At 38.4% G+C, this 25,152-nt stretch overlaps 1 protein-coding gene across 3 annotated transcripts in view; it reads left to right on the forward strand.

Moving 5' to 3' along the window:
• Nucleotides 1–25,152, forward strand: part of ADGRL2 (adhesion G protein-coupled receptor L2) — a 158,423-nt gene that overhangs the window by 65,872 nt on the left and 67,399 nt on the right. For all 3 annotated transcript variants that reach the window (XM_084291350.1, XM_084291351.1, XM_084291352.1), the window contains exon 4: nt 21,232–21,445. In XM_084291350.1, coding sequence (XP_084147476.1) covers nt 21,232–21,445 — 214 coding nt within the window. The remainder of the gene's footprint in view (nt 1–21,231; nt 21,446–25,152) is intronic.

A 25,152-nucleotide genomic window follows, 5' to 3' on the forward strand; every position in this document is an offset into this window, starting at 1 on the left:
TATAAACACATTTGTGATGTTGCTTACTGCTGACTGTGTATTCTTTTGGGAATGAAGATGTCCTTGATTCCTGTCTCAGGCGGTGTTTCTTCTCACTTCATCAGAAATTGGTCCTGATTGACAACAGACATTTGTGTTTTTAAACTGTCTTTTAGGAATAGTCACAGTGCCACAAAGAAAAATAGGAGACATATGTCCCTGGAAGTGTGTACCGAAAGTAATCTATTCAAAGTAGTAGTTTCCAATGGTCTAGCAGCAGGAAAACTTAAACACATGCATCAGAGGTTTCAAGGGCCGGTCTTCATCTGCTTATCCTAAAACTGCATACATTTAGAAAAAAAAAATCATCCACAGAAGTCCTTTCTTTTGCTTTACTCATACCTTTGGAAATTTCTGTAACTCACTTTGCTGAGGTGGTCATGTCTGCAAGTCGTTGCTAACATTCAAAGTTAAGGCGACTAGGTTTAAGTATAAAACTTATCTTTTAATGTAGATTGATATATGAACAGAGGAAGTGCTGTACTTACCCATGTTCTATTACAGCCCACACAAAGAAAACAGAAAAGACTCAAGGTCTATTCTATAATTCAGGGTTTTTACTGAAATTTGAAAGCAATTTAAACCACCTACTTATTTCAAAGGTAGTATCGATAGACCACCTGCTGTTGACATGCACTAAGAAAGATGGAAGGATGTAAATGAGTTTTAGTGATTTGCCTGCCTTTGAATACAAATGAGGCTAACAACCTCCTGTCCTGCACTCCAGCAGTCAACTACCAGAATGTTTCCAGTGTGCTTTATTGAGAAGTGGGTGTTGTCATCATGAATTATCATTAAACTTTGTTGTTGTTAACTGCTTGTTAGCAATGGATAGTTCAAGTGTAATTCTGTTAGATATTTCGGATATGTCACGTACTATGCAGTTTGTAACTGCTATTTGACAATGAGGAGCTCCTTCCAATAGAAACTTGGAAAGACTTGTCTGCACATAGGTGGCTATTGAAGGATTTGTGGTGAAGAGCGAGATTTAAGCTGAATTAGCTGAAAGAGGGTAGAGACTAGAAAACCGCCTATCCTGAGGTAATAAATGTAATCTTTTAAGTTCAGCCAGTTTCTAGTCTGTCCAGGGAAAACGTGTAAACTTATGTACCTAACAGTAGTCTTTGCTTTTCTTTTAAGAACACTGCAAGCTTTGGAAATTAAAACAAAGATTACAGTAAAGTCTGTACCTTTTTCTTTTAATGTGGATGCCTTTGTGATTAAAACATTATTTCTTCCAGTGGCTTAACAAAAAACTAGGAAACAAACAATTAAGAGCAGGAAGAGCTGAGCTACTTTTTGAGCTGATGAGATAAAAATCTGAACAATTGTGACTGTCCCTTTGGCATAGCACAATTGGCTTCTGTGGAGGGTTTTTGGACTGATTTCCATTCATTGTTTTCAGTGACCCTTCTTGAAGAGTCTGAAAAACATTTTTAAAGTTAGAACCTCTTCTTTCTTCACTTGCAAATTTTGTAAGCACTCTGCAGTGATTCATTTGTGGTTGAAAACTGCTACTGGCTGTCTCCTCCCATACTACCAGCCATTCCTTTGAATATTTGCCACCTATTCCTTGTTTATGCATGGCTTCAAAAGCAACAATTGTCACAAAGAAATAGGCTATCCTAAATGACAGCTTTCACTGTCTTTAAGATCACAGGTCAAAATGGAAAATGAATGTTTCAGGATGATTTGATAGCACTAGATAGTATCTTAATGTCGTTGTATACTGATTTTACAGTTTAATTCACCACTATAAAACTTCCAAGTCAAAGAAATGTCTCCTAGTCCTTAAATGGGCAGCTATCATAGCCATAATTTGTTTATGAGACGCTTGTCTTTCTGGAAGACTGGTCTGTCTCGGTTCCTATCAAAAATAAATCAATTTCCTGTGGAAACTGGCATAAATCTTTCAGATTGTTTCTTAGCATTTCTTCAGCATTTGTCAGAGTTGCTGTTAGCTGTATAGCTTTGTATTGTCTCATAATGAATTGTAGCGATAGATAAAAAAAAAATATTAATCTGTTTTTGTTAATCCTGTTTTGTAATTAAATACATCTTTTATATAAATTCTGTTAAGATTTGAATGAAAGGGGATTTATGGAAACATGACTTGCTTTTTATAAGATAGTTTTAGGATTATGAAATCAACACTGGGAAAAAGAAAAGTTTGACTTGCTCACAGAGCAAAAGATTTTCTCTTTGTTATTCTTGCTTTGCTGGCACTATGAAAAAAAAAAAAATAAGAGCATTCAAGCTGGGCTGCCTGTGGTTTAACTCTAATTCTAAAGGCTGCACACTGTATCTCCCCAAAATCCCCACAGCAAGTGACCTTGTCAAACAAAAGTGTGGAATAATGGGAGGCAGCCCAGGGACTGTGGCTCATTTACAAGCAGCTGTTTGCTACTGTCAGAACAAAGGCAAATCAAAGTTGCATTAACGGGGTATGACAGGCACAGTGAGCAGCTCCCCAACAATGTTCATCCTCTTGTGTTGTTCTGGTTATAATATTGGCTTGCCTGAAGGAGAAAATGGTCATAAGGTCAAGTCAGACATGGGTGTTTTCAAAAGCCTTTCAAAATTGCACACATTTTTCAGCTGATCAACTACTGATGTTTTTTAACAAAATTAGCATAATGGAAAATAAATACATATTTATGTGAGTGCCTGCCTTTTGGTATAAGAATTAGAACCACACAGAGAATTAACAACTATGTCTTCACAGCAAGATAAGTGTCACATGGCCTTCCCCAATTGTCTGATTCATCCAGTCCAAAAAACAAAGCAATCGTAGGTAACGCCACTTCTAAATTTCTACATGGCATTGAAGCATGGCTGGAGGATCACTCTTGCTTCTCCATAGCTTTTGTATTTTACTGCTTGACTAGAACTCTTCTCTGCACCTTGCAAGATAGCACCAAATTATGTGACACTTTGGTGAAGAAGTTACCAGTGTATCCTGAATTTTGAGAAATGATTGGCTGTACTGGGTCTGGCTTGCTCAGTTTAAGCTTGGTAATGTGTATTCATTTGGAAGACTCAACACCAGTGAAGAGCAGAGATTTCTTATGGAGAAGTGGAAGTTTGTAGACAAAAAGGGCCAGAATCCAGCATATGACTGCAGTACTCCCTAACCATGACTTCATGTAGCATACAGAAGGTTTGTTCGTAGCCATGTGAATGAGACTTCTATAATTTGAGCCTGTACTGCTCGACACCAGTCTGTTGTCTGAAATTGTTCTGAGTCAGTTAGACTTGGTGAGAACATGTCTGAAAAAGGCTTGGGAAGTACGGAAATTCAAAGAGAAAGGACAGGAGAACAGTTGGACATGAACTTTGTAACAAGGCACACAATAGGCAGCACACTTCTCAGTGTTTATTGTACCTTGTGTAGCGTGATAAAGGCTGAAGGCAGAGTGACTTTAACAGTCCCTGAAGTGTAGTATTCCCTGAGAAATGCATGGTTTAAAGTGCTTTACATCCATTATGAAATTTATAAATAAAAATAAGGAAAGCAGTAAGACATTAATTTGTTGGGCAAATTGATACAACTACTACATCATTAATAGCTGGGCAGAAAAATCTATTTGTTTCAAAGGACAACTTACAAAGTCCTTAACATTTGGCAAATATTTTACTACTAGTGTAAATTTCTGAATTACTTGATTATTTTTGATAGAGAGAAAGAGACCAGGAAATAGGAGATAAATACGTCTACAGTAAAATATACTGCAGATTTAAGGCAGCTGCAGAGTGCATTTTGGTAATGGCATTTGACATCTGCTATATTTCACAATTCAAGATGTGAAAAAGCCTCTAGAATTTAACAATTTGAAGTGCAGTTACTTCATTTCTCAGTCTCATTCGCATTATAGTTAGGAATGTTGAGAAGGTACAGATACGAATAATGTGCATAAGAGACGATTAAGATATGACCAATGTATCTCCTAACCTTTAGAGACAGCATGCTCTAATTTGATACCTTTTAGGGTAAAACTTTCAAAAGTGCAGTGGCTTGCATGCATACAAAGTTGTACTGACAACATCTTTTAAAGTGCTAACATGAATGTGAATTTAATTTAATTTATTCTCACAAACTTGCAGTTCTAGCTGTATGTGTTATAGTATCATGTACAGGTGCCAGCCAAGATTACAGCTCCATTGAGCTATACTCATCCAAGAAGTTCTATATTTATCAGCCTGGAGGGCTTGTCGAGTTTCCTCTTTTGCTGCCGTTATCAACTGTTTTGAAATATTCAAAACCTTAAGTGGTATTGAAAACTTACCCAGTGTCCAAAGTACATTGTATATTTTGAGCTGAGAAATAGAACTGTATTTGTAGAATTGTGCTTGCATTTAGCTTAACGCTCAAAATAGAAGAACATAATTTTCGTAGGAAATCTGATAATGCTAATTTCTTTCTACAAAACATTCAGATTCCTTGTGCTTCTCTAGATGACACACAATGGTAGCAGTTTAATATCATCATCTTTGTAGTCAGTATATTTAACTGTAATTAAAGAAACAGAGATTTTATTTTGTTGTGAGTCAATCTGTTAAGCTCACATGATAATATGTAAATTCCTTTCAGTTAATGGTCCTACTCTTGCTGGGAAAGGAGGACATTTTGTGCATTGCTTTGCTTGAATAGTACTAACAGACTAGCAGATGGTCACTTTCCAACTGGTTTGCCTTGAAAAAAGAAATTAAAATATTATAGTGCCAGGGAGAGATGTTGTAATGTGTCCCTTTCAAATTAACAGGTCGTTTTTTCTACTATTTTATGATTGTAAAATAGCTCAATGTCACATAAAAGGTTAAAAGCCGAAGTAAATGGCATCATGGGAAATTTGAAATAAAAAGGGACTCATATGGTTTATGGCTCTATACTTGAACGCACAAGGAATATATTTCTTTCCTTGAAAAGGCATTCTGTAAGAGCTTGCCATGTTAATGTGAATTGTGGTCACAATAGATTGTATTTAGAATAGTTTTAATTCACAAGGTAACATTTTTTGTTTACTGAATTATGCCTTAAAAAGGCCACTCGTTCAAACTGTTTACAAGCCTAAGAGAGAATGCAATATTTTCAGAAAAAAAATTGAAGCCATACATTCCAGTTCATTGAATTATTCTGCCCCGTGTCTTTGTGGTTACTTTTCATAGAGCACAGACCTTCAGAATTGATTAAGTTTTAGACTGCAAACCGTCAGGTATTTCATATTAGTGCCAAATTTGTTTTTCATGGTAAAACTGTTTCCACTGACTTCTGTGAGTCCTAGTTCCAGCAACCCTGCTGAGCGACTTGAAGAAATTTTTCAGCTAGTGTCTGTCCCAGTGGCTGACATATTGCTATGCAGGTGAAGAAGGAGGCGATGGGAAAGCCTTTGTAAAGCTTGTCAGTAACTACCATTGCGAGATGACCTTTGTTTCTTTTGATACATGGTCAACTATGGTTGTTACAGGGTTAGGGTCCAAAGACTAAGAGGAGATGTTTAAAACTGAACTGTAGAAATCTAAGGATCTCTAATGGATGTGTGTAAAATTGTCACCATTGAGATCTTTCGTCTTTCAAAATCATTAGCAGATGTAACCTTTAAAATTATCAGTCACATGCAGCTTCAATGGATGTATTACATTCAACATAAAATGCTATGGTTTGCTATTCTGGGATTTGTTTTCAGTCTTGTCCTACTCTCACAGAAGGAGACCTATGGATAAGTTGCCTTTAAATGAGCATTACAGCCAGTTTGTTTCAAAATGCCTCTAATTTTTTATTTCTCATTTGCTTCCAGCCATCTTTTGCTCAATATAGTTGGTAATCTGTGAGGAAATACAGAATGCGTTGCCTTTATTTCTTAGTAGAAGAATAGCAGTGGTAACTGCAAAAAGAGGCTATTCAGATAGGTGATGAAGCCTGAAGATATAATTTCACTAAAAGATAGCTTAGACCAATTAAAATTAATAACCATTTCTCATAACTTTGGCAGAAGGGAGCTGTGGGTATTTCTGTATGGTGCTGTAAAGGGCCATGGTAAAATGGCTTTGGAGCTCTGAACTGCTCAGGAGCTGTGCTTGCAGCTGCCAGTCCTATGCCCAGGCTGACAAATTAGGCCCTGGGGATTGCCGGTCAGTGCCCAGAAACCCACAGCACGCCTTTGGGCTGTTTGGAAGCAGAGGCAGTAGTTTGAAGGTTAGCTCGAGTCTAAGCACCAAGGCAAGGACAAAAAGATAGAGACTGTTCAAACAGAGGATATAAAAATTCCAAAGAATCAACGAGTCAAATTGGCCACCTGGAAAAAAACAGTTCAGAGGAGAAATACCGGGTTGTTGTGGCTTCCTACCAACAGAAGAGATTGAGGTATTTTTTTCACAGTGGATTATGATGGCGCAGGGCCTGGGTAATATTGAACTCCTTTTTCAGCATGTGGTGTCATTGGGAAGCTGGTAGGTGAGGTTAGGAGTGGTGTTCAAAGAACATGAAACGCTTGGGTGAAAGATATGGATTGTCATGAAGATGTTTAGCCCTAAAGTTTCAAGATCACTAAAATTTTGCAAAAAGACATCAAAACAAACAGGTTGCTGTCATTGTGTTCAGGAATCCAGACTAATTTTTCAAATAAGAATAAAACAGTGGTAAGAGTGTGCCATAGTAAATTATCTGTAAATCAGCTAAAGGCCTTTTTTCTTCTGATGGATGCTGCATGCATATTTTGCAAATGAGCATGTTTATGCCCAAATGGCACATTCATTTGCTTTTGCGTTATCTTTTTAATGGAAACCTTTATTTGTCTTTTTCATGTTTTTTTCTTAAGGTGATTGAGTTTTAGAGTCATATGCAGTGATACAGATATTAATATGCATTATTGCAATTGGCTGTAATTAATCCATAATTGCATCTTTTTAACTGGGATGACAACGACAGGGACTTCAGTTTTTAAATGATGTAGGAATAATTCTTCCTATATGTGATTTAGGTTTTTATCTGGAAGAGGTATTTAGATCAAATAATCTATTAAGTGGATAGGAAAAAGCAGAAGTCCATTTCAGCCTGAATTGTCGTATAATGCTGTGATCTTAAGAACTGTTTTGACCTAGAGGTCAAAGGTGAATGTGCCCATGTTCACTTAGCTACCAAAAACCTACATTGGGCTTCAAAGGGAAAAGGAGTATGGCTAGGTTTGGGGTTTGGTCTGGGGAATGAATTATTTTGTTTTGATTGAGCCTGATCTGGAACAAAAATTTCTTGCCTTTTTTTCATTGCATGCTTACAAATCTGTTGAACAAAGGATTTTACTGATGTCCTTAGTTTATGTTGGAATAGTTGAACAATTGAATTGTTGCTCCATGGCTTCCTGAGATGCTTGGCACCAACCAAACACGCAAAAACAAGGGGGGGGGATGACACAATGATGACACAATAAAACTAAACAATTAGCTTTCTTTTAGCTGCTGATGAACAGACAGAAAAAAGTGCTATTAACATGTTATACTCTTTTGATTAATGGATAAAAATAAATTTGTAAATGACATTTACCAAAATGTGATGTCATAATAAAGTTCAGGAATTATGTAATGGGTATCCAGAGTCTCCCAGTGCAACTTGGATCCTAAGCTAAATCCTTTGCATTCTTTAACTGTTGAAAGAAACAAAGATCAGTTAAATAACATTCAGCAAAGAATTCAAATCACCAGGGCTTCTCAGTCTTGTTACACTAATAAATGTATTTTGCTAAAACTAATATTATAAAAATATGTGTATAAAGGGGCTTATTGATTGTTGCATGGAATAGTATTAAGAATTAAAATCAGATTTATCCATTGGTAAAATAGCAAATAGATGGTCAAATGGTTGCAGCGTTTCAAACAAGGATCAGTCACAGTTCTTCTGTTAGAAATCTTTCTGGTAGTCTTACTCACTAGTTCCTAAGGGCAGATTTTCTTTTTTCCCCCTAGCAATCCTTCCCTGTCTCACTGGATTTTTTATTGCTTAAATTCAACTGGGAACATAATGTACTTGCCTGTCGTTCCTCCTATTTCCTCACTTTGAAGATACTTCCTTTAAAACCTGTTTCAGGATTTCTTGAAGGATGAGATAGGGACACTAATATAGCATTTTCCCTTTATTGGCCTTCCTGGTGTTGGGGTACTGGGAATTGCTTGTGCTCCAAGTTTGGTGCGTGTCCAGTGATGATGTGCAATTCCACCAAACGTAGAAGGAAAAAACAACTTTAGATGTTTATAAAAGGTAATTATCATCACAGGGGAAAAAGACAGTAATGCAGTCAGCTACCTAAATGACTTGGCACAGAATCAATTTTTATTTTTTTTTTCTTTTCTTTGTGTGTGTGTGTATGTGCTTTAAGCATTTATTTTGTCTTGTACTTCCTTTTCCCTCCTCATCACTCTCAAAACCATTGCATGTCCATGAGTAAAACCAGGGAGCGGTTTTGCTGGCAGCAGGGCATGCTCGGGAAGTAGGAGTGCCAGGGAGCTGGAGATTCCCAGGGCTTGTGGCGGGCTGAGATAACCAGGCTCAAGATGCAAACAGCGGTAAACGAGGAATGGCCATCGAGTAAACACAACTGCAGAGACCTTCCAGAGCCACTGCCCCGCCAGCCAGGCCCTGTGGCGGGCTGGGGGCCGAAGGATGCGTTCCCGAACCCCCCGGCTGGCGCTGCCCTCAGGCGGCCGGGAGCATGAGTTGCTCACTCGGCCTCAGGCTGGAACGTGGGGTATGGCCCGGAGTCAACGAGGGCACGACTGGGCTCGCAGCGATTATGGCAGAGGCATACTGGTTTCCTTGACAACCAGACCGAGGATTTTTTGTGATTTATTATTTACCACTTCAAACTCTCGTTTTCAGATTTAATTAGGGAAAGGGATTTCCGTAAGTCCCCTCCCTTCCAAGCCTGAGAACCCCTCACCCCTGCTACAGCTAGCCCAGGCTGATGCTGCTCAAACCTGCCGCAGATCAGGCTCAGCACTGAGCTTCTGGAATTTCAGGCAGGTCGCTCAGACAGCAGTTAACTGAAATTCGGTGGATATTACAGTGAGCAATGACTTGTTAATCTGTATTTACTGGCAGGGATAACAGACATCTGCACTCACCGCCTCTCCCCCTGGCCCCCTCCCTGTTTTTTCAGAGGCAGGGGACTGCAACAAGTGACACTTTTCACTGTTGTTCTTCAAGCTATAGGAATGATAAAATAGTATCTGTAAGCACTGGTTTCCCTTGTTCTGGCAATTCACGTTGCTTTCTCCTTGAAGGCTTTATTAGCAATAGATCAGCCACAATTATGTATGTGAAGAGTGTATTTTGATCTTTGGGAGGTATTTTACTGCCACCAGTTGCATTGATATTTGAAACAAAAATCCTCTCCTAATATGTGGCTAAAGACAGGGAATACAATTAGTCTGATCTAACATCACATGAATCTGAAGTATGTATTTCCCACATTTATAAAGGATTGGCTCAATCTGATCTACAGGGCCTGTTCTAAATTTAGTAATTCAGAATAGAATTTTGAACACAATAATTTATATAATTGAGATTTTTATTCAAATGTCACCAGCAAATCTGTGTCATTATATATCAAGATTGAAATTGGGTCCTCCAAAGGGCATTTTTTCTTAAAGTACTTTCCTGGGTTGCATATTTTTTATTTCATATTCAGCATGAGGTGTCTGCTGCATTTAATAACATAAAATGAAGGTCACAGAAGATCACTAGTTTTACTGGAATGTCTCCCAATAGATGACTGGTAAAAAGGTAGTGATTGAAATAGGTTGAGGATCCTCTGTGTAGAAAATCTGTGTCATTTTTTAATTATAGGGAGGAATTTTAGTTTTGTTTCCATTGTGTTTATTTCACTGTGACTGTTCTTTCAGTTGTACTACCTCAGTCATAATTTCAAAAGTTTGTACATGTTTGGTCAGCTTTACCACAGGGAGTTCCTCAAGTGAGTCGGTGGGTGTTGCTCGCCCTTTGGTGGGTTGAACATGAAGTTCACTGAGTCCATAAAAAGACTTAGAGTGAAGTCCTAGCTCACTAGTGTACCAGTGCCCCATTAGGCTCTTGAGGGAAACTAACTGCTGAAGGTGCTTCTTTAAAATGGAGTAGAATAATGAAGCTCATTAATGCATTTTTCATTAGGACAAGAATATTGAGTGTCCAGGTTAAATTCTAAGGAATCTGTCCTGCACTCAGTGAGGTTAATGACAAAGCTCACAATGACATTAGTGATACAGGATGAGAACTTAATTGGGGTAATTAAGATTCTACTTACCTAAATTCCCTATTATTTTCAAGTAGATAAAATATTGCAAAATTACTACTATGAAGAGTTGTATAATGTTGGATCTCAACACATCATTCAGAGATGACAGCATTTCAGTGGGAGATAATATTATTTCTGTATTTTGTATTTGATTCATAAAGCACCCTTGTCATCTTCTAGAGGCTTGTGCAAGTGAAAACCATCGTTATGAAAAGTAGCTTTATTTTTGGTTTCGGAATTCCAACATTTTCTGCATTGTGTTTTTAAAGATAACGTGGGCCATGCATTGTTGAAACCCAGTAACAATCTGAACTTCAGATTCAGCAGAGACAGAGCCCAGATAGACACTGCAGCTCTGTTCTGGAATTGTGTAATGCACAGAACAGGCTCATTAACAAAAGTTTGCTTTGTAGTAGTGTACACTTGGTGAAATCGGTATTTGTACGAAAAGAAAACAGCTTCCTTACGAAGTAGAATAGATAGGAGATCCAGCTTCAGTGCCTTCAAGGGAGTCTGAATCCTCAGTTATAAATGATTATGTCAGAATGCCTAATTTAAACGGTTACCCTAACACCTACCCATTTCTGCCTCCTTTGGACACCCCTAACCTTCTCCTTCCCTCCTTGGCATCCTCAGCAGATTAGCAACTCCCTCCTCAATTACACTGCCACCTCGGCTGCTTTGACACGCTCTGAGCACACTCTGGAAATCATCTTCATTAATAAAACTCACCACCATTGGAGAAACAGCAGCGTGTGTGGATTGACAGGCTGTGGGACTGGGGGTGAAGCCAGACCCTGGCATTCAGCTGAGCAAGGCTGGGTTGGCTGTACCAAGACGGGAGAGAAGGTGTCAGCCCCTAGGACATGCAGCCCCCTGGCTGCTCCCTCCCCGCCTGGCCATTAGATCCCCCACCATCCCCTTGGACTCACCGGAGCTGGCCGCCTGTTTGTAGACCTAAATAATGTATAGTGAGAACACGGTACTTTCCGTAGGAAAGCAGCGTTTTAGTTGGTGTGGAAAAAAGTGGAGCAATCGGATCTTTTATACTTCACAGCTGCCTTCTTCAGAAATTCTTGCTTTAGACACTTAGGGAAGGATGTTTTTCACACAGAACTGTGACCTGGTATGGTGAAATGCTATGTATAATGGATTAATTAGTGAGGAAATTACTTTCCACATCTGTAGTAGCAGTGCAGTGGGTCTGCCTTGCTTGATGCTGAGCTCATACTTGAACATGCCACTGTGGTTTTTCTTTTTCTGTTTTTTTTTTTTTTTTTTTTTTTTTTAATTATTTTTTTTTCTTCCTGGTCTGATGCAGAGCTTTCCTGGTCCTTTCTTTTATTATTGGTCATATTAAGATCAATGAACAACATTGGAAACACTGTCGTTGAGCTATTAGATGTGTGTTTCTAAATAGTGGTAATTAGCAAATGCAAAGTTTTCCTTTCTCTGAAGTGTTACAGTGTGCATTCATCCCTTTTGTTACTTTCTAATGTAAATAGCATTAATTATAGAACTCCTATCACATAATTATGGGAAATTGTTTACTTTCTGTCTTAGTACTCAGAGATTTTTGGGATCCTGATTTTTCATTTATTTCATTTGAGCACTCATTAGCCTGTTCTCTAAAACCTGACAGTATTTCTTGCTCTCATATTGTAGCAGTTGTAGGAAGGAGGACGAATTCCAGGAATAAAAATCGTAATCCAAATTTAGAAGTCCTGAATTTGAGTTCAGGTGGAATTTAGCCTTCCTGCCAATTGATCTCCCTCGTCTTTTGTACCTGTTTGCAAAGAGGCCTTTGGATTCCTTTCGAGGTCATTAACAGCATTTGGACAGGGTGGCAGAGGTGCATATTTCCTTTATTCAGGTAACAGTACCTTTGTTGCCATTGGAACTGCCTGCTTCCCAGGGAGCATGGTAGAATTGTGTATAGTCCTTAGGACTTTTAAAATTACCTTTTTATTTCTAAACCATTAAATAGTTTTCCTTTTTTTTTTTTCTTTTTTTTTTCTCATGCAATTTGTTATTCAGAAGATGCTGCCAAGTATCTGTGTAGGATTACTCCATTATTCCTGGAATTTGCCAGAAATTTAGGTATGTTGTAAAAACTGTGTATGGTATATCCCTCTCCTCTCTAATAGTCTCATAGAAATCCACAAGTATTTCATAGAAAGTAAGGTCAGGAAGAAAGCGTTTCATTCTGACAGGCATTTTTTGAGATTGCTTGCTACTCTTGTCTCATATCTATTTGTGGGAATATTTGAAGTGACGACACGCTTACTTTCAAGTACATTTATCACATAGTTGTGCTACTTGATTTCAAAAGGTATGACTCTGTATTTTGGGTTATAAGTTTTGTCTGTGGGATCTTGGGCCTTTTTGTTTCCAAGAGTTCTTCTTTTACTCCTGAGTCCTCAGAAACATTTCAGAAGCTACACTGAATGAGAAGGGGTATTACTCTGCTATTTGCATACTCATAAGCACTTTTTAAGGATGAAGTGGCTTGCTGTCATTAAAATTAACCACATAATTTTTCCACTGTAAATTATACCATGACAATTGACTCCACCCCATCATTTTATTGAAACAAGGAGCATATGAACTCTTCCTTTGTTGCTTGGTTCTGTTGTTAATGTATACGTAAAACTGTTTGTAAACAAGAAAATGCCCCCTTCATAATTTTACAGCTGCAATCTCATATGTTATTATGTGTTAGCAATCATACAATATTTTTTATTAAATCTATGGTAATTGTTGAGGATCATATACATATTTGGTGTTTTAAACTCTGTCACTTGTAGATTAACATTCTTTAACATGAGGCAGAATATAAGAATCCATCTCCACATTTTAGTGAGACTAAATGTTTTGCTTTGTTGTTAGGCAGGTTAGGGTATAACCCATATTAGAAGGCAGAGCCCAGCACACCAAGACTTATGGCTGGCAATCAACATGTCATCTGATGAAATGATTTAACTTTCACCCATGCACATAGTTCTGAGGAAGTGGTACATCTTTGCATGGTTCCTATCAACCTCTGAGGTGACGGGGCTTTGGGTTTCTTCAGATGGGAACAAAAACATGTTTCTTTTGTCAGCTGTTCACTCTGAATATGCTGATGGAAATCATAGCCCTTTCCTCCTCTTCCCCTACCCCCTCGAACACATGGTTTCCAATCAAAAATGATTGAGAGAACTAGAAATATAAATGGATGTCAAAATGCATTTTTATAGAAAATTAAAGAATATTTATTTTTATTCAGCTACCAACATCCTGTACAGAGGAAATAATTCAACAGGAAATCCTGTTGACATGACATTACTGACACATCACCCTTTGTGTGTCTTACCTCCCTGTTTCTGAGCTTGTTTCTAATTCAGAAGCTTCTCCTTCCTGACAGGTGGTGTGCTCAGCGAGTTCACAGTTGGTAAACTGGAGATAACCTCCAGGAGGTGGATTTACAGAGACCATGGGACTTATTTGCCTTGAGAAATTTTGAAGATGCAATGTATTTAATGGCGAGAAAGAAAAGGGTAGAGTGCTTTCTGTGAGCTGGCAAAGGATCAAGTGTGTGTGATGTGAAGGAAAAAAGGAAGGAGATTCTTGCAGCCTGAGAACAGACATCTGGCTGGCAAAAGAAAAGAAATATCATTGACAGATGAATACTGTTTCAAACTGGGATAATTTTAGATCAAGAGGGCAAAGTTTTGCTCTCATGCATGCAGCTTCCACTGAAAGGGATGGGAAAGGTGCATGCAGATGAGAGTAAAATTTGGTTCTAAGTGAGAACCGAACAACATGCATATTTTTGCACTAGATATTTAGACTTTCATGTTTAAATCACATGGTTTCCATCTGCCATATGTAGGCATTGCTAAAATGCTGCCAGGAACCAGTCTCTGGTTTGGTGACTTTCATTAAAGGAATTAGTGGTTTCTAACCAGTTTCAGTGTGGCTGGATGCAAAGTGCAGAAGCCCATTTTCACAGTTTAGCATTAATTAGCACTCTTGTGGCAGCCTCAGCAGGGAGGTGAAGGATTAAATGGGCATGAAGACCAAACTATCTCTTTTCCCATAGTGGTGATTCCTTCAAAATAGGGTTGAGACATGATGGACTAATATGGGGGATGCTTGCACAGCTGCTGTCTGGGCTGTTCTTGTTCCAGGTGGTTGAAGGACTCCAGTCTGCAGTTCTGACAATGTAGCACTCTCTTCTGTCCTGCTATTAGAAAAAACAACAATAACATACCACCACCACCAAAAAAAAATCATGAACAACTCGGAGAGAGACATTCTCACCCTTATGCATGAGGGGTGAGAGCTGTTTAGGTGAATTTAAATGAGATGCTTGCCAACCATACACAGGAAGGATCAACACGTTAAAAAGCTAAGATGCTGCTACTAACTTGAGGTTTTGCTGAATCATTCAACAAGGTGTAGGCAGGTAAGCCCTGACTCTTTTTTTGCTGAAGAGAGCCTCACAGGGATATTTTTGAGAATTGCATGGAGACTGTAAAATACACAAGAAAAATTGTAATAAGTTCCTGGGAGCCTGGAAGGCAGGACTCGTCCTAGTGTGAGTCAGAGGGCGTAACTCAGGCTTCTGTCCTGAATTTCATTAAACAGATGTACCGTGCTTTGTGTTTATGCACACTGCATATTAAGTGTATAATTACAGAAAATTACTTACTGTTGTAATTCTGCTGCTCACACCGAATCTTGGAAAACACTGAATCTGACAAAGATTTTTAAAATTTTAAATGATTTTTAGACTAAATCAGTCTAATAATTTTTAAAAAGTATTTATTAGAAAGCCACTATTAGCTACTTAATATTTCTGAAAGCTCTTATTGCTAGCAATTCATATTTTTATTTTGCAAGAGATGGGCTTTCAGATTTTATCCAAATAATTAAAATGTACAAGAGTATGTTGGAGAAACTGAACTCTTGAAAGGAGTGCTAAAAATCCCCCCTCACAGCTAATTTATTCAATGAAATAGTTGTCTTGCTTCAGCGTAATTTATGTGCACATTTAAATGATGAAGTGTGTTCATTAGGGCTTCAGACCTCTTTGTTAAAGTTCTAATAATGAATGTACTTTCATGTACATTGTTTTGAGTTAATCCCATTTTTATGAATGGGTTAAAAAAAAAAAAAAAAAAAAGAAAGATGTATCTTCCCAGAAAATAGATTTCCTTCAATAACTAATCCTTTTTTCTCTAATGTCCTCTGCTTCCATATTCTTAAATAAAAATAATGAGTCTATACTTAAAACAGCAAAGAATACAGCTATAAGAGAATATTTTTGAAATGATCGCTTCCTGCCTAATTTTATCCAGACTAGAACAGTGGGGTTTTGTCTGCTGTGCCGGAGCTCTGGCTGTTCGTGTGCTATCTGGTGGCTTTCAGTGAAAGAAGAGCGGAGTGCTGTGAACTCCAGACCTCTGTGCAGTATCAGAAGCTCTCACTGTGCCAATGTAATCTTTTAATAGACATGCTTGCCAGAATGACTTTTTTCCCTTCAAAGATAGAATTAGAAAGCACAGTTGTCATTTAAATTGCCTCTATCGTTTTAGTCGTTGGTAGTGATCTGTTGACCAGTATTGGATAATTTAAAAGCTGTTTTACAAAATAACATGCTTATCTGTGTGAAATATATACAGCACTGAGAGACAAGAGTGAAAAGTCTCCCTTGACATAGTTCATGGGATTCTTTAGAAACTGCAGGATGCTGAGGTTTTTTTCGCCGAATTATAAATGCTCTGCGGGACCCATGTTGAGAATTTGCATGATTTTCAGATGGGAAAGTGTGTTCAGCTGCCTGTGTGCACCCTCTGTGCGTGCGTGTCTGCACCTTGCTGAGCGAGGGAGAAGATGCTGCATACAGTTTGCGTCGGGCTCTGCATTTGTTCAACATATATTATTGAAATTCTGCCCAAGATGCATTGCTTCATCTTGTGTAGAACTTGAATCATCATGTTTCATGATTTGGTAAAATAAAAGAGATTGTGAAAGAGACAACTGTAAACATTCTGTTTGAAAAGATGTGTTCTTTTCAAAAGACCTTTCTGTTAGAGCCAAATAACACAAGAAGCAATATTTCCTTGCTCACCGAGACATATATATTTATTTCTGCAAAGATTTGTTTTGGATTCTCAGTTCTCCTAGTATCTGCATTCTTTGAAATTATTTTGTATTTCCATGTTGACTTTCTCTGTGCTTTAAGTTTTAATCAAAGGTTCCTTGCTTCTGATGTCGAGAAGTACTGATGTACTTAGCCTGTTTACATTCCACTATTTTTCCTCTGTATGGGGTGAACATTCAAATGTAGTGGTTCCTTTTTGCTTTTATCTACCAAACTTAGCACACTCTCTTATTATTGACAGCTCAAAAAGATGGAATGCTAGTGGGCAGGATGCTGTGAATTATTAACTTTTCATTGCACTTTGACAAATTTAGGTTACCTTTCTATAGACAAATCATTTTTCATTAAGGAACCAGGATGGTAGAATGGTAAAAGGCATTGCAAATGTATATATATTAAAAAAAAAAAAAAGAGTGAAATGTGAATTTAATATATTTGAGAAACCCAGTTCTAAGTTACATTTCTTTTGCAAAATGTCTGTTTTTTCATTTTATAGATTAAAGTATAAGAGGAAAGATTTCTATGTGATGTTCCATTTTGATTTTTTTCTCAGCATGTTCCTGTACATGCATTGACCAATAAAGCATTAAAGAATGCATATTACCACTGAAAATCCCCTTTACTTTTTTTTTTTTTTCAAACGGTGATTTTGTAAAAGCAGTTTATTTTGTTCTATGAATAAAGAGCCTGCACCCAACTAATTTGTGAACAGATAAAATGTGCAGGAAACATATGTTTGCCAGGATTTTTTTTCGTAATCAAAACAGTTAACATGACAGAAACCACGCTCTTTTTTCTCATTAGGTATTATTCTTCTAGCATAAAAAAAAAAAAAAAAAAAAAAGTCCACACAACACTGATGAATATATACAGACTCGAATGAATCAGAGACAGCATACGCTGCATGTGGTAATAGAGACTTGCTTCAGTTGCTGTTTAGGTTGTGCTGGAAATCCCAGCCCTGGCCCCAGAAGGGTCTGTGGCAGTCAGGCAGCTCTTTACACGGACACTCCTCTGTAGAGAGGAGCGGTGTCATCCATGGCACAGTTTGCCTCGAAGTGATTAGCAGAAACAAGGAATGTTGATTTCAGCCATAGGTGGATGGCCAAACAAAACACATTTATGCAAGGTGCAGTAAGACAAGCAGCGGGCTGAATACAGGTTGGTTAGAAAAGATGGTGTTGAAAATCCTCATGACGAATTGCACTGGAGATACAAAGTTACTGGTGACAACAGTAATTATTGACAGAGCTACATACTTATGTCTGAAAAGCCCTGGAATGATGCAGAACCAGGCAGCAGCATTCAGATGCCGGTCTTTCAAACTTCCATCCTGTGGCAGTGCATCTGTTTATCGGGAATTATCTCCTGAATGTAAATCAATTTCAGTCCTAAGTCATTGCACCTGTTGCCAAGAGGTATTTATTCCAATCACTTGCCTAAAGCGCAGGGAGTTATTGCTTGACATTTTATAGCTCCAAAAAAAAGCTGTCGTTTCAAAATCATTTGTTCAGAGAGGAGAAAATGGAGCAAAACAGTTCATTTTACCCTAAGCACTGCTATTTGGCAGTATTCACATTTGCACGGCACAAAGCTGCAATATTGATTTTTCGCTCACAGGGCCTCCCACTAGTTCTTTCTTCGATTGTCAGGGTTGCAAGATGGATTGAATTACACTTTGCTTGTTGATATGCTTATTTTTTGTTTTCTTTGTTGATAGGAAAAGATTACAAATAAAGCTTCAGAATAAACATCACAGCAGCTTTGTTAGTAGACTTTATGTTTATTTATTTTATTTACTTAAAATTCCTTCTGCGCCATAGTGGTTCCTTAGAGTGATCTCCCCACCTACCACATGCTGCATTGTTTGGCTTTATGGCTTGCTGCTTATGCGATATCACACCTACGTTACAGTCTCAGGTGTGTCCTCTGTTGCTGGTGAAGTGACCTAACCTTGGTCTAGCATTTTTAATGTTTGTTCTAATACAGAACTTCTCCTGTATGACTGCAGGGAGAAAAGTTGCAGGATGAAATATATTCACAGTACTATGGCAGTGGCCAGTTGCTACAGATGATGAAATAAGATTTGCAGGTAGTTAATCTTGGAGGTCTTGTCTTTGAATTTGAAATATTTCCTATCAGAAGTACTGGCTGTGCTGCAGGGTCTGCAGGAAGGGCTCAGTGCTCATCACAACCAGCTTGGTATGGTTTTGTCAGCCTGGCACTGCAGTGATCCATACATTCGACCTGCTGCTGCAGGCACGCTGCCTGTGCAGCCACCGAGACCTCAGGGGCATCAGCCTGGGCCCCGTGCTCTGCCGTTCACCAAAAATCCCCTTTGGGCAGCAGACCCAGCTGTGTCCCCTCTCGTGGCTTCCTTCTTGCTTACGGAAACCCAAAAGTGGGGCTGTGTGACGGCACATGAGGGGCCCCCATGGGAGGGGGCTGACGGAGCCCTGTGCTGGAGGCAGCCCTGCTGCATGCAGGGGGTGCAGGCTCCGTTGCCATGAGGGATCGAGTTTTATGGGGACGGTGTTAAATTTGACAGGAGCAGTAGGATGTAGGAATGGCAGTCACTGGTAGCATTATTTTTGGTCCCACTGTGGCTGTCGTGATGGTAATTAATCAAAGGAGCCTGGGCATGCATGTGTAGTGGGGGCTTTGTTCCTATCTGTGGTGGGGACTTTGTTCATGCCCCTCTACGTGCCCATTTCACGCCCTCACTAAGCCGTGAGCAGCTTCTGTCTTCATTGTATTAATCTGCTGCATGGGAGGAATATGTAGGGTGTTAACGTGATAGATTCGCATTTCAGCTCTTTCCAGCTTTCAGCTCATGATACTTCAGCAAGCCTCTAATAATAGTGTTTGTTATTACACATGACATGCTCAGCCAAACCTATAGCCAGGAGTGCATTTTAGATGGAATTGTTGTGTTTTCCACAGCAACATGGCCTCTTCTCTTACTAACAAATACTAAAACACTGGCAGTGCAGCAACACCCATTTCATGTCAGATGAGATTCTGTAAAATTTAAAGCAGAGGCAGACGCAGCTGCTGCGCCCTGGCCTGCCCTTCCCTTGTGACAGGGCAAGATCCTGTCCAGCGAGCAGGCCAAGGAGCTGCTCCTCTGGGAGCACATCTCCTGATGTGGAGGGAGCCAGGGGTCAGGGTGGCCCAAGCATTAGTCCTCTGCATGGGGGGGAGTAAAACCTGGTACTGGTGCAGAAGGGGAGCCGGGTGGATGGGACGATGGGCTCTGGCTGCCGGGGAGCCACATCCTGACACTGGTGCAGTTGTTCCCAGCAGCTCTTCCTTGCAGTCCTAGCAGATCATCATCATCTTCATACAGTAGGACTTCGAATCCACAGGTCATTAATTCAGCAGAAAAAGTGACAGCCTCGGGTTCACATGAAAATTTGCTGTCAAGGGGTTATCTCAAGTTATTCTTGATCTTTTTAGATCCTTGCTTCCTTCCCTCTTCTAATGTATCATACTTTAAAAAAAAAAAAAAAAAAAAAAAGATTTTTTTTTTGCCTTGAAAACACCAGAGAAGCAACTTTCCATACTTACTAGCTGTTTCTCTTTGCCGTCATAACTTGTCTCTAACAGCCTGCACTGAAATATTAATGGCCTTGTGCTACTCCATTACTATGACTTTTTTTTTTTTTTTTTAAAAAAAGGAAATATCTGTGGTTCCGTTGAAAATTTACAGATTTACTACCTTCAAGATACAAGTGTTTATCATGTTACCCAGCTCATCCTCCAAAACACAGTAGTGCCCCCATTTTGTAAGAAACGAAAATATTTTGTTTAATAATATACTAGTAGCTATGTACAAGGAAGGGTACAGTTTTTTGACATATATATTGTGCATCAAGAAATGTCTATAAAAGACTATACATCTGGATAAGTATCTGGACCATTGTTCTGTTTCTAAGGCATTTGGTGTGGCTTCATTAGATAGTTTACCTATTTTCTGGAATTCTCTCATGAAGAAAAAAATATTAAAAATGAGAATTCCCTAAAACATATATGTCATTTTTGGGAGGGACAGGAAGATTTTATACAGTACACATGTGCAGTTTGCTGTATTGGTCATTTATGTATTTGTTCAAAACCTTCTAGCTTCTGCTTGTGATTTAATTTCTGTAAAAGGCACAGCGAGGAGAATGGGAGTTCAGCTAGGTGATGTATCAGCACATATATTAGATCTAGTGGCACAGACATGTCCATGTTGGGGACATAAAGTATCTGAGCAAAAGAAAATGAACTCTTTCTGGAGAAAGGGAGATAGAAATAAATTAACTTGAAGCTATGGCTTTGCTCCTTTGGTGTTTTTTGTTTGTTTTGTTTTGTTTTTAATTTACTTCTGAATGTGCAACTCCAGCCTGCTCTGCCACTACCCACTTTCCACCATGATCTGTCTGTGCACAAAGTGGCGAGAAAGAAGCAGAGAGAAGAGAGGTGGGAACAGGAAATGTGCAAGGTAACTGTGCAGACATGCTGCCCTGTCGAGGGTTAGAAACGAAGAGGAATTTCCTCTCTTCCCAGATTAAGGACACAGCAGCAGTGATGTCAGGAAGTGATAGTTTCATGAAAGATGCTTCACTTAACATGGTACTGGGTCAGACTGTTTAAAAGTGCACTTCCTTTAGGACGCTATTGAGAGTTATTGCCTATGTGACAGAAAAAAAGAAAAATAGTCCAATGCAATATATCCCTTAGGCTCAATCCTACTTTTTTTTTCTTTCTCTTTTTTAGGTTTCAGCCGTGCAGCACTACCATTTGGTTTGGTTAGGAGAGAGCTCTCCTGTGAAGGCTACTCCATTGACCTCCGGTGTCCAGGAAGCGATGTTATTATGATAGAAAGTGCTAACTATGGACGGACAGATGACAAAATTTGTGACGCTGACCCTTTCCAGATGGAGAACACAGAATGCTTCCTTCCAGATGCCTACAAAATTATGACACAAAGGTAAAAATATATATGTCACTTTAAGAATCAAAGAGGAAAAAATGTCTGGACTAAAACAGTAAGAGCTATATACTGTAGAAAATGCTGTGTTGCACTTGACAGTTTGATGCTGAGGTAGTTTTATGTCTATGTAGTAATGTTAGAAGGAAATAAAAATCACCAGTTAAAATTAGAGAGGTTTTATTACAATTCTTTGTGCAAAAGGAAAAAGTGGGAAGATAACTGCAAGGGGAATGGAACAATTAATTTATTTGGAGGTTCCTTATATTTCTGTCTTTTACGTGGCCAAACAGCACTTAAATTTTTCTAAATGGCTGTAGCTTCTACATTCCTTGGCAAACTTACACGTTTCTTTTGAATGAATTTAAATTGCTGTTCTTCCCACCTTCAAAATGCTTAAAACGTAAAATGCCAGGATGATTAAATGCCAGGATGATTACATGTCATTATTCATGTGTGTACATACGCATATAACCATACAAGCACATGCTACGTTAGGTCCTAGTGATAGTGACTGTCAGTCATAGAAGATGGAGGAAGAGCTGATAAAAGTGTTTGTAGTACAAAACTTTCATCAGAACTAATATTCATAGAAATTCTTGAGCATCTAAGCTGAATATGAGCATCAGTCCTCTAGTACTGACAGTTGTGGAAATGTCAGCACAAATCAGTCACTGGCATTTTTAGTAGCTTTAACTACAAGGGTGTTCTAAGCCTAGATAAAAAGTGTTTTGCATTTTTATTTTTTTTCTGTAAAGCTCAAAAAACCTGAAATTTTTCCTCCTTTGCCCCACATAAGTTCAGGAAAGTAGTGAGTTGAAAAGTTCAGGACTGCTGGGAATTTTTTCTCCCAGTGCGTTTTTCTTAGGATGAGGAATCCAAAAAAAGGGGCAATGAGAATAACCTGGTAATTCTGCAGTGCATGTACACAGATATAGCAAATCAAACATGCAAGTCATCTTGCATGCTACTATATTTTGTTTGAACATAGAAGTCAGTAACACATAGTCATGTCTTAAAAGTAATCTTCCTTTTTGACTAACATTTCGCTCTAAGTTGTCCTTACTGTTGCAATTTTTTTATCACATTCATGTGAACACTTGGACATTCTCTATTTCTGTAGTCAAATATTTGGGCTCAGTATCAATTTTCAATTTCAAATGGTAGGGGAAAATTAAAGATATCAAGCCTTTTATTTTTGTTCTGTGTTGAACCTATGACTTGTTCTGTGATCAGTAAGGGAAAGGCTCCATTGCTAAGGTAGTAAAAAGGTGATATAACTTCTTTAAATTATGTTTGAATTATTATTTTGTGGTTCCGGTTCATTGTTGTTAATTAGATCAAGCCAGATTTCCATTGAGACTGCAGCAGCAGTGTCATCATCCTGTAATCTGTCAACTCCCTTTGAAACCACCTTCAATTGCTTTTGTAAATGTAGTGCCTCTCTGTAGACTTCCTTGTTGTGTAAAATGCATGTTGTGTTTTGATCAAAGTCCTCCTTATGTTTACTGTAAATACACAGATTAAGGTAGTCAGAGACAAATATAGAGGCACAATCTTGCTTAAAGTGATTTCAGACTGTTCCTGGAAAGCTGAAATTTGAATCTTCCCATTTCAATTAATCAACTATAAGTTTATGGTAGCAGAAAGTATTTTTGAACTTCCCTGCTCTTCCAGTCTTACCCTGTTTTCAACAATCCAAAATGAAGACATGACAATCATATATAAAACATTGATTCAACATATCTGTGCTCAGAGACAATTTATCATTGTCATTCTATTTTCTGAACAAGTGGCAAAGATCATTTGATATGCTACTTTCTATTTTTGTCTAGCATATATAGTAATTTGGAAGTTTGATTTTGTAGTTTTCTTTCTCAGATCCCATCAATGAGTAGAAAAATGTCTCCTCTGCTTTGTTAAATCTTTTTTGAAAGTTAGTCAATTTGTTCTATTACCAGCATGGAACAATATTGCAAATTTCTCATAAAATATTAAAAGTTCTTGTATCTCATCTATTCATAACTGCACTGGTGATTGTAATTTTTTGTTGTCTACGGCAAAATGTCTAGAACTCGGTGCATGTCCTTGATCTGGTATCTAAAAGTATCACATCAGCTGTATTCTGACGGCAGCAATTACATAGAAAATAGCTCACCTGAAGGACTGTCAGACTCATTGGTTTTATTTTTTGTCATTGTCAAGAAAAAATAATTAATCTGTTAGAACATTTGATCACAAGGAAAACTTCTATACCTTTAGAAATAAGCAGCAATAGTTTTGACATTGCTGTTAAACATCTTGCAGTGTTTACTTTTAAGGGTTAATTAAATGTTTTTATCACTTCAGCCAGCAGTGTCTTTGCCACTGCTTTTGACCACTTGAGTCCATTTTAGACCTGTAGTTAAATGCAGTTCCATGACAATTATTAAACATTCATCATTCATTTGCAACATTACTCCACAGCCTTCATACAGCAACTAAATTTATTGTAGCTACAGTGGGAAAACACTAGCGTAATGAGATCAATACTGTGAAATCTGAAGATTGAAAAATAAGATGAGCTTTCCGGTTTAACACAGAGCCGTGTGATCACATGCCCTGCTCCCCTTTGAGAGGTTTGGAGATGGTGACAAATTTTGTGTTGCATCAGCTCCTCTTTATTAGAACAAACGTAATCTTTTCTCCTTTTCTTTGTTTTGTACAGTGCTCAGATTTTTAACATAGTGTTTTCCTAGGAAACCCGACTAGAACACTAATGACTTCACTGCTTTGCTTTTTTACCTTTGTAAAGTCATTATTAAATTTTTAGTTCCTCCTTGAAATTACATCCCAATTATTCTAGCATAAAGTCCTCCACGTGCATTTAGATTCCGTGTAAACTTCAGAGATGCACAGTTAAAATTGAAGCTTTGAAGAAAGGGACTAGACCTTCAGAAAATCGCTCTCCTCATCCACACTTTTCTGATAATTAACCCCAGCGTATGCATGCAGTCATGTCTGAGAGATCTTACCAGGCTGCCTGTAGAAATAAGCTTATTTCTAAAATATTTGGTGATTTAAACTCCTTGGTTCTCTCCTGTCCTTTACAAGGGACATTTCTCTTGCTTCCTTTTCATTTGAAATAGGAATTACACAAACAGGGAAGCTCAGGATGCAAAGCAGCCTGAGGAAATTGCTGCAGCTTCTCGCGGGTAATGTGTGTTCGTGTGACTGCAGCCAGAAACTGTCATGAGACTTTGAAGTTGATAAGGCTGACTAATACTGCTCTTTATAGACACAGCGGAGATTTGAAAATTAACACGATAAAATTTGCTTATAACAGCTTCCATTGTAAATAGATTGCAGGTGGATTGCTGGGGTTATTTTCAAACCACCTGTGCGTTTAAGGAGGACTTTTGGCCTCCAACCTCAACTTCAAAGCTCCGCTCTGCAGGATCCAGCTGCAGCTAGGCCACAGTTTGCTGTTAGGAGAGGCACTGAGGATTTCATAGGTACCACATACTGTTTGGATTTCTGTTCTGTTAGCTTAAAATAACAACAGATCCCTAAAAATACATGTAAGGACACACTCAAAATACATTTCAAATACTCAGGCACATTGTGTGTGCAACTTTATAATGTAACACTAAGGTGCAAAGAAGCTTTTTTTGCATTCTGGGACCTTTCTCTCTGAATTAAAAATAAGCTTTTTTCTTTTTTTTTTT

The sequence above is a fragment of the Netta rufina genome, assembly GCF_964035555.1.
Source record: "Netta rufina genome assembly, chromosome: 8".
NCBI lineage: Eukaryota > Metazoa > Chordata > Aves > Anseriformes > Anatidae > Netta > Netta rufina.